This window comes from Petaurus breviceps, unplaced genomic scaffold (assembly GCF_028583685.1).
Source record: "Petaurus breviceps papuanus isolate PSGF00001 unplaced genomic scaffold, PetGlider_PUasm1.0 207, whole genome shotgun sequence".
NCBI classification, from domain to species: domain Eukaryota; kingdom Metazoa; phylum Chordata; class Mammalia; order Diprotodontia; family Petauridae; genus Petaurus; species Petaurus breviceps.
The window spans coordinates 24,979,999-24,995,185 of NW_027185850.1; the positions used below are offsets into that span (position 1 = coordinate 24,979,999).

The 15,187-nt window shown below is 41.4% G+C and overlaps 1 protein-coding gene across 2 annotated transcripts in view; it reads right to left on the reverse strand.

The window, feature by feature from the left end:
- LOC138164994 (RING finger protein 11) overlaps nt 1-15,122 on the reverse strand; it is a 78,353-nt gene extending 63,231 nt beyond the window's left edge. The window contains exon 1 of one of the 2 annotated variants that reach the window (XR_011169246.1): nt 14,951-15,108. Coding sequence is in view for 1 of the 2 variants with exons in the window: in XM_069093030.1 (XP_068949131.1) it covers nt 14,951-15,073 (123 nt within the window). In the remaining variant the exon portion in view is untranslated. Of the gene's footprint in view, nt 1-14,950 lie in introns of both variants that reach the window. The other variant, XM_069093030.1, reaches the window with a different exon arrangement.
- Nucleotides 15,123-15,187: the final 65 nt, after the last annotated feature.

Consider the following 15,187-nt stretch of genomic DNA (forward strand, 5'->3'; position numbering starts at 1 on the left):
GAGGTAACAGATGCTATTGCTTCTATTTTTCTGGTAAGGAAACTGCAGCAGCAGTTAACAAGGTCACACAGGTTAAGCAGCAGAGATAGGATTCTAACTGAAGTGCTTCCCAACTCCAGGTCCAATACTCTATCCACAGGCTACCTAATTGCCCCAAATTATCAGCTAACATGAATGTTTCCTTACACAAAGGAGTCTAGAAAATGAGGGTTGTACATGAACTGAAAAAATGCACTAAAACCTCTACCATTTTAAAGGCCCGCCTGGGTCACAGAGGTTCGATGAATTAACCATGGTCACATAAATACTATGTATAATAAGTGACTTGGAGCCTCTAGGGTCTTCCTGACTCCAAAGCTGACCCCTTTACCTCAATCCCCTATACTATGCTATTTCTCATCTATAATTTATAACGTAAATTGAACCTCAGAGGTTAAGCTCAAGTCCATGATAAAATTTGAACCTGGTCTCTCCTAACTCCAATTCCAGAGCTCAATTCACTATATGTGCTGCTTCTCTAAGAACTCATGTAGTGAAGTTCAATAAGGTTTATGCTGGCCTCAAGAACGGAGGAGACTATACTTCTGATCAACCTCCTCTTACTCATCTCAGGGGTAGCCAGGGGGCAAAATGGACAGAATACTAGCTTGAAGTCAGGCAGTGGTCTGACCTTGAGCAAGTCACTTAACCTGCCTGCCTAAGGTTTCTCATTTATAAAATGAGGATAATATTTAGCACCTAACTCCCAGGATTATTTTAAGGATAAAATAATATTCATGAGGTACTTTGCAAACCTTAAAGTGCTACATAAATGCTAAAAGATTGCTGCTCCTTCTCCTTCTTCTATTAATCCCTTCCAGGTACTCTCTCAATCGGTCAATCAAATCGGTCCACATACCACACTACAGAGCCCAGTGCTGCTGTCTCTTCCCACCCCACCTTTGAATGACATACCATTTTCATTAGGCCCCTTCCTCTCTGCCTATGAGATTCCTTACATTTAAAGACATTCAGAACTCTCCCCTTAATTTCATTTCAAATCCTATGTTTTCCTACCTCCATAACTTTGTTAACAATGATGACTCCTGTTCCATTTCCATCCTGTCTTCTCCAGATTACCACTTCATCAATCCCTATCCTCTAACTTATCTTTTAAACTTTCCTTATCTACTGGCTGCTTCCCAAAACTACCTACAAACATGTTTATTTCCCCCTTATCCTCAAAAAACCCTCACTTGATCCTTCTAACATCACTAGTTATCATCCTGTATCTCTCCTCTTTTTTGTGACTAAACTCCTTGAAGAGGCTGTCTACAATAAAAGTCTATACCACTTTTCCTCTCAACTCAAGTCAACTCTTTACATTCTGGCTTCTGACCTTACCATCCAACTGAAACTGATCCCTCCAAAGGTACCAATGATTTCTTAACTGTCAAATATAATGGCCTCTTATCAAGCTTCATCAGCACCCTAGGTTTCAATTATCATTTCTATTGCAGATGATTCTCAATTATCTACCTTAACAATCTCTCCAGATTCTCATTTCCAACTGCCTTATAGACATCCTGAACTGAACATGCTATACATATCTTAAATTCAACACGCCCCAAACTGAACTATCTTTTCTCCCTAAACTTTCCTCCATACTTTGAACTTTCCTACTACTACTGAAGGCACTACCATCCTTCCAGTGACCCGGGCTGAGATTATAGGTGTCATCCTCAACTCATTCTCTCATCTCTCTTACCCAATTTGAAAATTATCTAATATGTTGCCATGTGCCATCAATTTTACCTTCATAATCTCCTGTATATGCCTGCTGCTCTCTTCTGATACTACTACCAGCCTGGTGGACCTCTATCAGCTAGGTCTATTGTAATTGACTACTGGTGGTCCCCCTGCCACAAGTTTCTCCTCACTCCAATCCATTCTCCAATTAGTTGTCAAATTCATCTTCCTAAAGCATAGATCTGACTATCCCTCCCTCCTACTCTCCAATTCTATTCAATAAACTCTAATAGCTCCCATCACTCCCAGGATCAAATATAAAATCTCTCTGACATTCAAAGTCCTTTACAACCTTGCCCCTTCCTATCCTTCCAGTCTTCTTATATTTTACTATATGACATTTTGGCTTCTTTGTTGTTCCTTGCACCAGGCACTTCATCTCCTAATTCTGTACATTTTCTTTTCTTTTAAAAAATTTTTAGGGGGGCAGGTAGAGCCAAGATGGTGGCGTAGAAGCATGAAAACTTCATGACCCCCCCCCATAACCACCTCAAATACCTACAAAATGACGCTAAACAAATTTTAGAGCCAGAGAACCCATAAAGTGACAGAGAGAAACAAATCTCCTGCAGAAGGCAGCCTGGCAGGCCTATAGGAAAGGTCCATCACAGCCTGCTGGGAGCCAAGCCCAGCCCCCTCCCAGCTCCCTCCTCCCCCCAGCCCGCAGTTTTAGCCCCACGGTGGCCCTGACAAGCAGTGGCTGGAGTGGACTTCAAGTGAGCGGATCACCAGCAGCTGTGGTGGTTTCCAGAAATATCAACCCATAAATGCCAATGAAAAAGTAAAAGGTCAGTGTAGAACTCTGTTGGAACTGGGAGGCATGGAGGCATGGTCCAGCCTCTGCCCCTGGAGCAAGGAGGTGTGGCAGCCGTGCGTGCAGCCACCTCCATATGGCTGCTTCAGAGCTCCTGGCCTGCAGATCATAGAGGGGCCAAGCAACCATTCTAAGGGTAATCACTCTTGCTTTAACCTGCCTGGATCTGGATCATGGTTTTGGATGGTGGTCCTGAGGTGTGTGACCAGTGAGCCAGAGTTTGTAGGGGCTGTAGAGACGCCCGCCTAATAGCTCTGGCAGCTGTGAAAACCCCAGCAATTTGGGACAAAGCTCTCCCCTCTGCAAGCAGAGTTCTACTGTGGCAAAGAGCTCAAAAGTCAAGTAACTGAGTGGCAACATGAGCAAACAAAGGAAGCAAAGCAAGCATAGCAATCCAGCTTTAAAATCCCTTTTTGGGGACAAACTATTACAATGGAGGGGAAGAACAGGAAGGCAAAAGGGAATGGGTTAATCTTACTCTCACTGAATTTGGCTTCGGGAGGGAATAACATACACACTAAATTGGGTATCTTGCCCTACAGGAGAGTAGGAGGGAAGGGGATAAGAGGGGGGGGGGCAGGCTGGGGGGGAGGGTAGTTAGAAGCACACATTTTTGAAAAGGGACAGGGTCAAAGTAGAGAACAGAACAAGTGGGGGGCAGGATAGGATGGAGGGAAATATAGTCAGTCTTTCACAACATATCCACTATGGAAATGTTTTGTGTAACTACACATGTACAACCTATATTGAATTGCTTATCTCCCCAGTAAGGGTGGGTGACGAGGGAAGAAGGGAAAGAATCTGGAATTCAAAGTTTTAAAATAAAATGTTTAAAAATATATATTATTATTATTTACATGCAACTGAGAAATAAGATATATAGGCACTGGGGTATGGAGATACATCTTGCCTTACAAGAAAGTCGGAGGGTGATGGGAGAGGATATAGGAAAGAGCAGATTGATGGAGGGGGTATACAGTGAGACTGCTGTTTTGGGGTGGTGTGTAGGGGAAAGACGGGGAGAAAATTTGTAACTCACAATCTTGTGGAAATGAATGATGTAAACTAAAAATAAACACATAATTTAATTTTTTTTTAATTTTCAGTTCCAAATTCTCTCCCTTTCTCATCCCCTCCCCTCCCCATTGTAATGGCTAGATACAGAACCTATTTTATACACATACGTATATACATACATAGTATGTAATATAGTGTCAAGCAAAATATATTTCCATACTAGCTATGCTTAAAAAGTTAAACAGATAGAAAAGAAAGGAAGGAAAAAAATATGCTTCACTCTGTCCATCAGTTCTCTGTCTGGAGGTGGATAACATTTTCTATCATGAATCCTTTCGAGTTGTAGAAAATTACTGTATTGATCAGAGTTACTCAGTCTTTTGAAGCTGATTATCTTTATAATACTGCTTTTGTATATGTTGTTCTTCTGGTTCTGCTCATTTCACTTTGTATCATTTCAATATGAGTCTTCCCAGGTTTTTCTGAAACCATCCCCTTCATTATTTCTTATAGAATAATTGTACTGTATCACATTCATATACCATAACTTGTTCAGTCATTCCCCAATTAATGGGCATTCTTTGCCACCACAGAAAGAGTTGCTATAAATAATCTTGTACATAAATCCTTTTCCTTTTTTCCATCTCCCTGGGGAACAGACCGCTAGCCTTTTTTTGGGCATAGTTCCAAATTGTTCTCCAGAATGGTTGGACTTGTTCACAGCTCCACCAACAACGCATTAGTGTGCCTATTTTCCCACAAACCTTCCAGTATTCATCATTTTCCTTTTCTCTCATTTTAGACAATTAGATGGGTGTGAAATGGTACCTCAGAGTTCTTTTAATTTGAATTTCTTTTACTGTAAGTGACTTTAGAGTCTTTTAGTTTCTCTAAGTACACCATCATATCCATCTGTAAAAATTCTGTTTCCTCATTTCTATGATTATTCTTTGAATTTCTTTTTCTTGTCTTACTGCTATAGTAAGAACTTTTAGAACAATATTAAATAATAATGGTGACAATGAACATCTTTGCTTCCATCTTGATCTTACTGGAAAGGCTTCTAGTGTATCCCCATTACAGATAAAGTTTGCCTATAGTTTTATATAGATGCTCATCATTTCAGTGCATTTTAGTTGACTGCCCTCCCTTCCCCTCCCCTCCCCCCCCCAGAATGCTCTCTTACCCTCATCTCTGCTTTCTAGCTTCTATTAAGGCCCACATAAAATCTCATCTTCTACAAGAAGCTTTTCTTAACATGCCTTAATTTTGGTGCCTTTCCTCTGCTCAACATCTCCAGTTCATTGCACACACATGTTGTTTGTCCCTAGCTGCTTGACTGCTGTCTCTCCCGTTAAGACTGTGAGCTCCCTGAGAATCAGGACTGTCTTTTGCCATTCTTTGTATCCCTAGCACTTAGCAGAGTGCCTGCCGCATAGTGGTCACTTAATAAATGTTTATCAGCTGACGGACTCCTGTTGACATTCTCACTCCCCTGTCAAGGCCCAACTCAAAGGCTACATCACATCGGAACAATCAGGTAGAAGGGGTTACTCCTCTACCCAATCTCACACCATCCATTCCCCTTCGACATGTATAATTTGGGTTGTCAGTAAACGTTTCTTAAGCATTTACTTTGCACATAAGAACTGTGCTAAGGAAGACAAAGAAAGGCAAAAGGCAGTCTCCACTCCCAAAGAGCTCACAGACAGAACAGAAACCAGGCAAACCGCTAGGTACAGAGAAGACATATACAGCACAAACTGCAGAGAACTGAGATTAAGAAGAGTGGGAAAGGCTTCTTACAGAAGGGCAATTTTAGCTAAGATTTCTAGGCAGCCAGGAGGCTAACTCCAATGAAGATTTAGGAAAATCTTCCCAATACCTAAAAATCTTTCTAAGTGAAATGGGCTTACCTTAGAAGAAAGTTCTCCACTACTGGAGATCTTGCTGTAGAAGCTGGACTACTAGTAAGTGTGCGCAGTAGAGCTCAGTATGGGTTGGACTAGATGGCCTGTGAATTCTATGATTCTGAAAGGGGTAAGGAAGTCACGAAAGGAACCGAGGGAAGAGGTAGTATGATTAGATCTATGCATCAGGAGGGGCAGCCAGGTGGCACTGTAAATAAGAGGGCCCAGCCCGGAGTCAAGAAGACCTGGGTTCAAATCCAGTCTCAGACTCTTACTAGGTGTGTGACCCTGGGCAAATCACTAAACCCTGTTTGCCTCAGTTTCCTCATCTGGAAAATGAGCGGGAAAAGGAAATGGTAAACCAGTATCTTTGTCAAGAAAACCTCAAAGGGAGTCAAGAAGAGTCTGACTGAAAATAACTCAACAATAATGCATGAGGAAGATTAGGCTGATTCCTGTTGTATGGATTATATATGAAAGACAGGGAAATGGAAAGACCTGTAGGAAGCTGGATTATCTCTAAAGTATCTTTCTGATTTGCCATTTTCTATTCATGTCTTTCCTTGCAAGTAAAAGTGAACATTCCAAACAATGTTGCTCCAAAGCAAATTCTCTAGCACTCTTTCGTTTTCACCCTAGGGGACAAAAATAACACCATTCATAGTCTTAAATTCTCCCCTTTGTCTAAATTCAAATCAACAATATTATGAAAAGGAAAGTGCCCTCAAAATTTGTCCCTCCAACTCCAAGCTCACTTTAAAATCTTGTTTTGCCTTAGTCTTTCAGTGAAATGCTTCTCTATGGTGAATACATCTTACACTCCTCCTCCTTTGGCATCCTGTCCCTGGTATCTATCTTGCCCCAATTCTCAAACCAATCTCTCTCAGGTAATCAAAGAGGCAACTACCAAAATCATCTTCTTTCTCGGGACACAGTTTTAAAGATTCCATCCAACCAAGTCACCAAGACCCATAGAACCAACCCCCTTTCATAGAAGACATGAAGCAAGATTTGAACCAAGCGTTGAAAATGAGTATAATTTGGAGAGGTGAGAGAAAGGAGGAAGGGGAATCCAGGGACAAAGTCAGAAGCAGGAATGACCTCAGTGAATTTGGGGGGCAGTTAGGAGACTAACTTGACTGGAATAGGGTAAATAATGGGAAATTTGGAAATAATGACTTCATTTATACCATATAATGAAATATTAAACTTCTATAGTATTTTTAAATGGTTCAATTAACAGAAAATTGATTTACAAACTTCTTTCAAGAAAATGTATTGGTCTAAAGTCAGGAGGAGGCCCTCAGTTCTAAATCCTAGCTCTGCTACTATCTTTATGACCTCAGGCAAGTCATAGTTAGGTTATAAAAGTTTTAAAAGTCAAACAGAGGATTTTATATTTGATCCTGGAGGTAAAAGGGTACCACTTGAATTTACTGAATAGGCCATAAGATACCATACTGGAAAGTGGTAATCTTTTAATAGTAATAGCTAGCATGTATATAGTACTGTAAGGTTTATAAGGTGTTTTGTAAACATTTTATCCTCAAAACAACTCTGGGAGGTAGGTACCTCCATTTTACAGATGTGAAAACTAAGGCAGAGAGAGGTTAAGTGACTTACCCAAGGTGACACAACCAGTAAGTGAAGGCAGGCTTTGAACTAAGATCTTCCTGATTCCAAATTCGGTGCCTCATCTAGTGTACAAGCAGCTGGTCCTTCATTTTACAGATAATTATAATGGCTAATATTTTCCAGTGCTAAAGGTTTCATATATATTATCTTGTTTGGGTCTCACAATGAGCCTATAAAGTAAGTACTTTTAATCTTTCCATTTTATAAGTGAAGAAAAAGGGGCCCAGAGAAGATAAGCAACTATGTGTGTCCTTCCTGCTCCACCCCAAACTAAGGCTTCCAGGCTCTCTAACTTCTGGGCTCTTTCCATAGCACCACTTTCAGAGGAACTTCCTGCCAAAGTACTCCAATTCACAGCTCACCACTCTCATCCTAAGCTTCTCTAGGGCAGGGGCTGTCTTTGCTTTTGCATTTGTATCTGCAGGAGTGTGCTTGGCACAAAATAAGAACTTAAACTCTTTTTTCTCTCTCTTTTTTCTACCTCTTCCAACACCCTTCCTCCTGAGTGGTTTTCTTCACACTTAGATACAGTAATTAATACTATTGTTTAATTTGGCATTAAGCTCTCTACTCCCTTTTCTTCACCCAGAAGCCTATTGTTTTTATCACCATTCATCCATTTCCAAATTCCAATGCTAGATTACTCCAGTGTACTTTCTTCACTTCTGTCTGCAAGCTGCCACACTCCAAGAGCTCAAGAAGCAATTAATGCAAACTGACTAGGTCCACAGCCAATCTGTTACCTTACCTCAACTGGGCTACACCAGTCATCCTTCTGTTTACTAATCTCCTTATTTCATTCTTCATCTTCTCAATGGCACAAAGCAATACCCTAGGCTATAGATCTTGAGCTCTCTTTTCTACACCTTCAGTCCCCTCAATATCACACTCCACTGTCTTCCCTCTTTTGCTCCAGTCTCAGAGTAAGAGGTAGCTCTTCTCTTGGTCACTTTTACCAAAGAGTCAAACTGACTTTCTTGCTATTCCACACACATGACATTCCATTTCCAGTCTCTGGGTCTGTGTTCTCACTGTTCCTTATGCCTGGAATGAACCCCCTCATTACCTCTGCCTCCTGAAAATCTCTAGTTTACTTCAATGCTCTGGTCAAGGACCACTTTCTACACTGAGGTTCTTAACCTTTTTTGGGTCATGGATCCCTTCTGCACAGAAGAAGGAGACAGAAGGTAGTGCATAGGGAGCCATCAAGTCAGACAGTCTGACTGGAACCTAGAATACACGAGAGCAAGTAATGGGAAATAAGTCTAGAAAGACAAGTTCTGCCTCTTCCATTGGCTCCTTCACTGTGTGGTTCAGTACACCCCAAAGTCCTGTCCAAGACCCTATTTTCTTCTCTTGATGAGCAATCTCCTTATCGTCATGTAGATAACCTATATATCCAAGCCTCATTTCCCTCTTCAGCAACTACCACCCGAATGTCCCAAGAGCATCATAAACTCAAGATGTCCAAAACAAAACTCATTATTTTTATTCCCTAAAATCACCTTTCTTCCTGATTTCCTACATTCAGGCAGCTGGGTAAAGTAGTGGATCTGAAGTCAGGGAGATCTGAGTTCAAATCCTGCTTCAGACAATTATCTTTCCCAGTCTTAGTTTCCTCATCTATAAAATAGGGGTAATAAAAGCACTTCCCAAGGCTGTTATGAGAATCAAATGAGACAATACATGTAAGGTGCTTTATAAACCTTAAAGCATATATCAATGCTTATTATTATTCTTGATGACACCACATCCTTCCAGTGTCCTAGTTCTGCCACTCTCTACTTTTCACTGACTCTTCCTCCTCCCTCACCTCCTATACCAGTCATTTCCTGTATCTTGTTGGATCTTCACTCACGTAGCTACCACACTAGCTCAGGCCCTCACCACTCCTGGCCTAGACTATCACAACAGCCTCCTAACTGGTTTCCTAGCATCTTCTCCATCCGCCACACATCTACTGACATATTTCTAAGGCACAGGATTGACCATAAGAGCTCCTGACTCTCTACTGCCTCGAGGATGAAATCCAAATTCATCTATTTGGCATTTAAAGCCACTCACAATCTCTCTCTCAACTATCTTCCCAGGCTAATTATCCATTCTTCATTCCAGCCAAACTGGAATTTACTGTTTATTGCCTGTATGTGACATCCTTTCCCATCTCCAAGCCTTTTCATTTCACAGTCCCTGAGGCTGAAATGCTCTCCCCTTCTCACCCTCCCTTCCTGGAATCCTTAGCTCCCTTTAGGGGCCAGATCAGCTCTTCCTACAATAGACAATAACACAAAAGAGCTTTTCTGTTCCTCCAACTTGCTAGTGTTTTCCTCTCTTCATCATAACTAGTTTGTATACATCTCATACTTATTTGGGTGCACATTATATTTCTACCAAGTAGAATGTAAATTCTTTGATGGAGGTTATCATCCTGCGTTGTCTTTGTATCCCTGGCCCCTCGAACAATGCTGGACTATAGCAAGCGCTTAATAAATGCTGGTTAGATTGAAGTGAATTCAGGCCCGTGAGCAGCAAACAACTCTTTGTTCTTGACTTCTGGTACCCTACAGTCAGATCTAGAACAGCACCTCGACATACCCTAGAGGGAGAAAGCATCTTTCATCACTCAAAAATCAAAGGGGTGACAGGCAATGAAAGCAATGTTGTTTTAATATGACTGGAATAAACAATAACATCCCACTTATCCAGAAATCAGGCTTTCAACCACTTAGTCATCCAGAACAAAACCAGTAACACATCCAGCTGCCACAATAGCCCACAAGACTGTTCTATGCTTTCTGCCCAAACAAATGTGTATAAAATATGGCATCATATTAGAAGCAGGATGACACACTGACAGTAGCACTGAAGGGAAGAAGCACAAGTAACAATCAGAGAGTTTTTCAAGCTCAGCAATCTGAGCCCTCTCTCCTCCCCCTCATTCCTTTAGCAATAGGGGCACAACAGTGCCTATGGGCATCATTGTACTGCTCAGAGTACAATAACAAAATTCATTATGGATACACTGGGTCAAACAATATGACTGAGCTCCTATCATGCTTAAGACACTGTGGTAAATAAGCAGTATGAGGGGCGAGGGTAGGGGGAGGTAAGAGAAAAGCCAAAGACCCAGTAGAGCAGATAAGAGAGAAACTAAATGAGGCAATACATGAGTGTCAAATGACTAGAAGTCAGTAAGTACTGTTAGAACAAGATGAGAAAAGGTTTCATAAAGGAAGAGTGGGTGTCTTGAAGAAGAGGGAGGCTTATGGCATGCAGAAAAGGAGGTAGCAGGTGTTCTGGACATAAGAAACATTAAGAAAAAGTTGAATGAAGTAGGTTCATTCTCCTGTTTAATTAGCATGGAAAGGTTTAATATACTTGAGAAAAGATCCGAAAAAAGTTAACATGAAACTGATGACTAAAGGGGTAAATTTTGGTTAGTTGGATTTTTCGCTTATGGGGAATTCATCACTCCCTAAATATGCTGGCTAAAAGAGGCATCATATTACTATTTAAGCTCTGAATAATTATAGCCTTAATAAAAATATGCAAGCTTACTGGATACACTAGAGATCTGAAAGGGAAAAAGATTACCTTCAAAGACTTCTGCAGTGCAGAGATGTTAAAAAAATGTCCTTGAAGAAGGCTGAAGAAAGTCATAGTTTAAAACATTCAAAATGTGATGTTTTGTTATTTACTTAAAAAAGAAAATTCCTAAAAACATGGAGGATCATATGAACTCTCAGCAGAGTGGAAAGAACATTTTGTGCTGCAGAGACCTGGTTTTAAATTCTGCCAGCTGTTAACTGTGTGACCCTGGACAAGTCACTTCACCTCCATGGGCCTCAGTCTCTTCATCTGTAGAATGAGAGCACTGTAAGGTTAGATGGCTTCTGATGCCTTTTCTACCTCTAGGTATATGAACCTTATTTTTAAAAAGAGTTTTAAAAAAATTTTCCCCCCTGAGGTGGGGATGGGAGTTGGGAAGATGCTTCTAAAAATAGTTTTAAAAAGGATCTTAAATTCCTTCACCATTGAAACCCTGTACCTAAATCTGGTGAACTCTGGACCGTTCAATTTTCTGAACAGTGGTTTGTTTGTTTTTTTTTCATTTTGGAGGGGGGAAGGCAGGGCAATTGGGGTTAAGTAACTTGCCCACGATCACACAGCTAGTAAGTGTTAAGTGTATGGGGTCAAATCTGAACTCAGGTCCTCTGGACTCCAGGGCCCGTGCTCTATTCACTGCCCCACCTAGCCACCCCCTGAAGAGTGTTTTTAAACCAAATTTTTTTCTTCTTCCTCCCACCATTATAAGCAATACAGTACTTGAAACAAACAAAAAAACCTTCCCTCTGATGTCCCAGAAGAAAGCTTAAAAATTTTTACTCAAGTCACATTAAGAAAGAGGAAGTATGATGTTGGGATTGGAGTCAGAAAAATGTGTAACACTTAAACCTTGTCACAAATCACATAATCTTTCTATAGATTAGATTATGAAACCTATATGGTCTTCCAGGTTGAGAGGATTATAGTTCTTTTACAAATCACGAAATGTTTAACATTTATTTATATTCCTTAAGAAAAACTGATTAAAGAACAAAAGGCAATGTTGTGATTGAACATAAATTCAAAGTTCTACTCCCCCAAGTTTTTATCTTCATTAAAGGACACAATAAGGCTGGGTGCTGCAGCAAAAACATAAGAGAATTTCTATTTCTAATGTACATCTGTCTCTGCTACAATCTTACAGGAACACAAACTAGTCAAAGAAATTTTTAGTAAATTTTAAATTACTGTAATGTTGCAAAATGCCAATGGGGAGATTGTAAATGTGCACAGGCAAATGCTCCAAGCACCATTTATTCCTTGATAAATATTCATTACCAAGCTCTCCTCCCAGTGACTGGGTACAACAAACCTTCCTGGAAATGCTTTCTTCCTTCAACTGATCTCATTGCACTTTAGAGCTTTACCATGACTAAAATATGAAATGAAAGAGAATCTCTGTTTAAATGTCCAGTCTCACCCTACTAGACTGCACAAAGTCCTGGAAGAGAGGAGATTCTTATTCACTACACTGTGTCTAAATAAATGTTTGTCAAATGAATGCATCATGTTTTGAGGTTGGAAGGAGAGGGGATGGGGCAGTTGTAGGTTTAAATATTCAGAAATTATCTATGGTCTTAGGAAAAAAAGAATTAAAAGAAAGAAAATACAATTATATGACCTAAAGCATTCAAAGCTTAGAAAATTCATGAGAATACAACTGAGATTTAATCTTTAGGTTGGTTTCCATAAAAGGTTAATAATATAAGATAAAAACAGAATTGTAAAATAGACATGGTTCTTATAAGATATACAACTACATTCATCTTCAAATAGACCACATAGCACAGGGGCAAGAGTGCCAGATGGATCTGGAAGTCAGAGGGTCTGGGTTCAAATACATACTCCACCACTTAACTACTTATGTAAAGTAGGGCAAGTCAATCCCCCTCTGGGCCAGAGTTGTTTTTATTCTATCAAATGAAGGGGTTGAACTACATAACCTCTCCTATCCTTTTCCAGTTCTAAATCTATGACCCTATAATATTGACTGATTTTAAAGACTGTCTATCCTGCAAGCTTAAAAAAAAATGGCACAGGGTTATTTTAGGTTATGTAAACATCAAATAATAAATGTATCGAAATTATGTTTTGCCTCAATGAGTTTAACGGAGGTAACAGTAAATTTTAGTAAGTTTATGCTACAGAGGACTTGGTGTATATGTACATTGTGTAACAGAAACAAAACTTAAAGGCCACATTCTAACTAATTCATATGGTGTAATACCATGTTAGTCTCTGCATGCTTGTCTACTCCCTGAAATAAAATAATTCCTACTTCATCTATCACTCATTCCTTAAGACATGACAAATCTAAATTAAAGATTTCCTGTAGTTTTGTGTTAATTATCTACCATTTCTTGAAAAAGAAAAAGACAGAGCTACCTCCCCTCTTTATTACATTAATAAAGGGGAAAAATCATTGTGAAAACGGGTGTTTCAAATCACCTGGAGTAATTAATCTGAGCAAATTTCTTACCCCTTATGGAAAAAAACAGACAAACATGGCTGACAGTGGTAAGTCCTAGGCTTCAACACTCTCTTGGTATATGACAATCATAAACAAGCCACAAAATCTCTGTGAGCCTCACTTTTCTCAAATGTAAAATGGGGATAACATCTGGATTCCTTGCATAACAGTGTTGAAAGATAAGTATGACAGATATGATTAATACATATATATTTGTATAGTTTTTCCTCTAAAAGAAACAGTCCTCTTTTTGAAACTATTGATATCAAAAGGTCTTCCAGTTGCCAACAAATTATCAATAGGTGGCTATCCACTGCATGGAGGCAAGTTCTTAATTCATTACTATTTAAGTTCCTTTAGAGAATGGTGTAGTAGTGGATAGAGCAAAGTCTGGGTCAAAAAAAGTTGAGTTCAAATTTCACTACAGACACTGAATGTCTACAGACCCTGAACCTCTCTGTGCCTGGGTTTCCTCATCTCTAAAATGAGGGATTGGACTTTGTGGCCTTGAATAGTCCCTGCTAACTCCAAATCTATGATCCTATGACTGTACTGCCTTTGTCCTTATATCCTCAGCACCTCAAACACTATAGGGCCTTAATAAATGTCTGTTGGTTAATTATTTCCTGCTGTGAGGAAGGTCCAAGGCTAAAGAAGGTGCTATTATTGATAACAAGCAAAATTTCAAGGGAGGTTTCATGGTTCAATGAAATTCTCACTGGCTTTGGGATTCCTACTGAGTAGAAATCATGAGAAATTTCACCCAGGGTCTTCATTTCCCTTAACAAAGAAGTCAACTCTAAGCCCTCAGTTACTAAAATACCAGAAAAATTCAGCATTTTGGAGGGGAAGTGGGGGCATTTCAAAGAAAAGTATACCTTAAAAACAAACCATGGAGCCCACACCGGCCTTGCTTTGCTTCACTCATTGTAATCTGGAAGGAGGAACACATTTGGGCCTAATGTTGAGAGACTTTCTAAAAGTCCTACCTTTTCTACAAAGGATGCCCAGGGAGCGTAAGGGTAAGGCTAAATGCTTAAAGCTTCAACACCTCCTACCTCCATGGCAAACAAAAGCAAACCTTAGGTTTTTCCGGTGTGAGAAGGCCACTGATTTAAACCCAGTCATGAGAAAAGAACAGCCCTAGACAGTGATGTCACCACATGAATCAACAAAGGAGACACCCGGTCCGGCCAAAAGAACTAAACCCCCCACGGTTCAAAAGAAGGGATCCCCACCCACAATTCCCCCCACCCCACCCCCCAAGTCCGTGACTGAGCAATGTTGACATTTTTTAGAGCAAGATTAGGCAAGCTCAGGAGGCCTGGGCGGCCGGATTGGGACACTCGAGCCTGCTTCGCTCTCGCTTTCCTCCAAGGGGCTTTAAGTCTGCACCTGTAACGTCCACTCGCTAACCCTGGGAGCTTCGGAAGGAGGGGGCCTGCGGCTGCAGACCAAGGAAGGCCGGCCCCGGGCAGGCTTTTTCAAAGCGCTTCCGCACAGCCAGGCTCCCCCTCCAAGCGGGGGAGGGGGGCGTGGTGGGGGGCTCCGCGAAGTCCGCTCGGGATAAGCGCGGAGCGGGGGAGCAGCGGACTCGAGGAGGGGCTCTGCCAAGGTCTCGCTCCTCCCCCGGCCCCGCAGGAGGACGGTGGTGACAGCTGGGGCCTCGGGGACCCCGACCCCCGCACGGTCACTCCCCCCCTCCCCTACCTGATATGGCGGCGGCGGCTCCTGATCCGGCTCCGTGCCCTCCCCGAAGCTGGCCGGGTCCGACTGAGACTCGTGGAGCAGGGAGATGTCATCCGAGGTGGGGGACTTGAGGCAGTTCCCCATCTTCCGGGAGTGCGTGCGGGGGTGGGGGAGGGGCGTGCGGGGACCGAGGCGTGGGGCCCCTGGGGGGGCGCGGGGGCGGGGCCTGATCACGCACAGCGCGGTGACGCCACGACG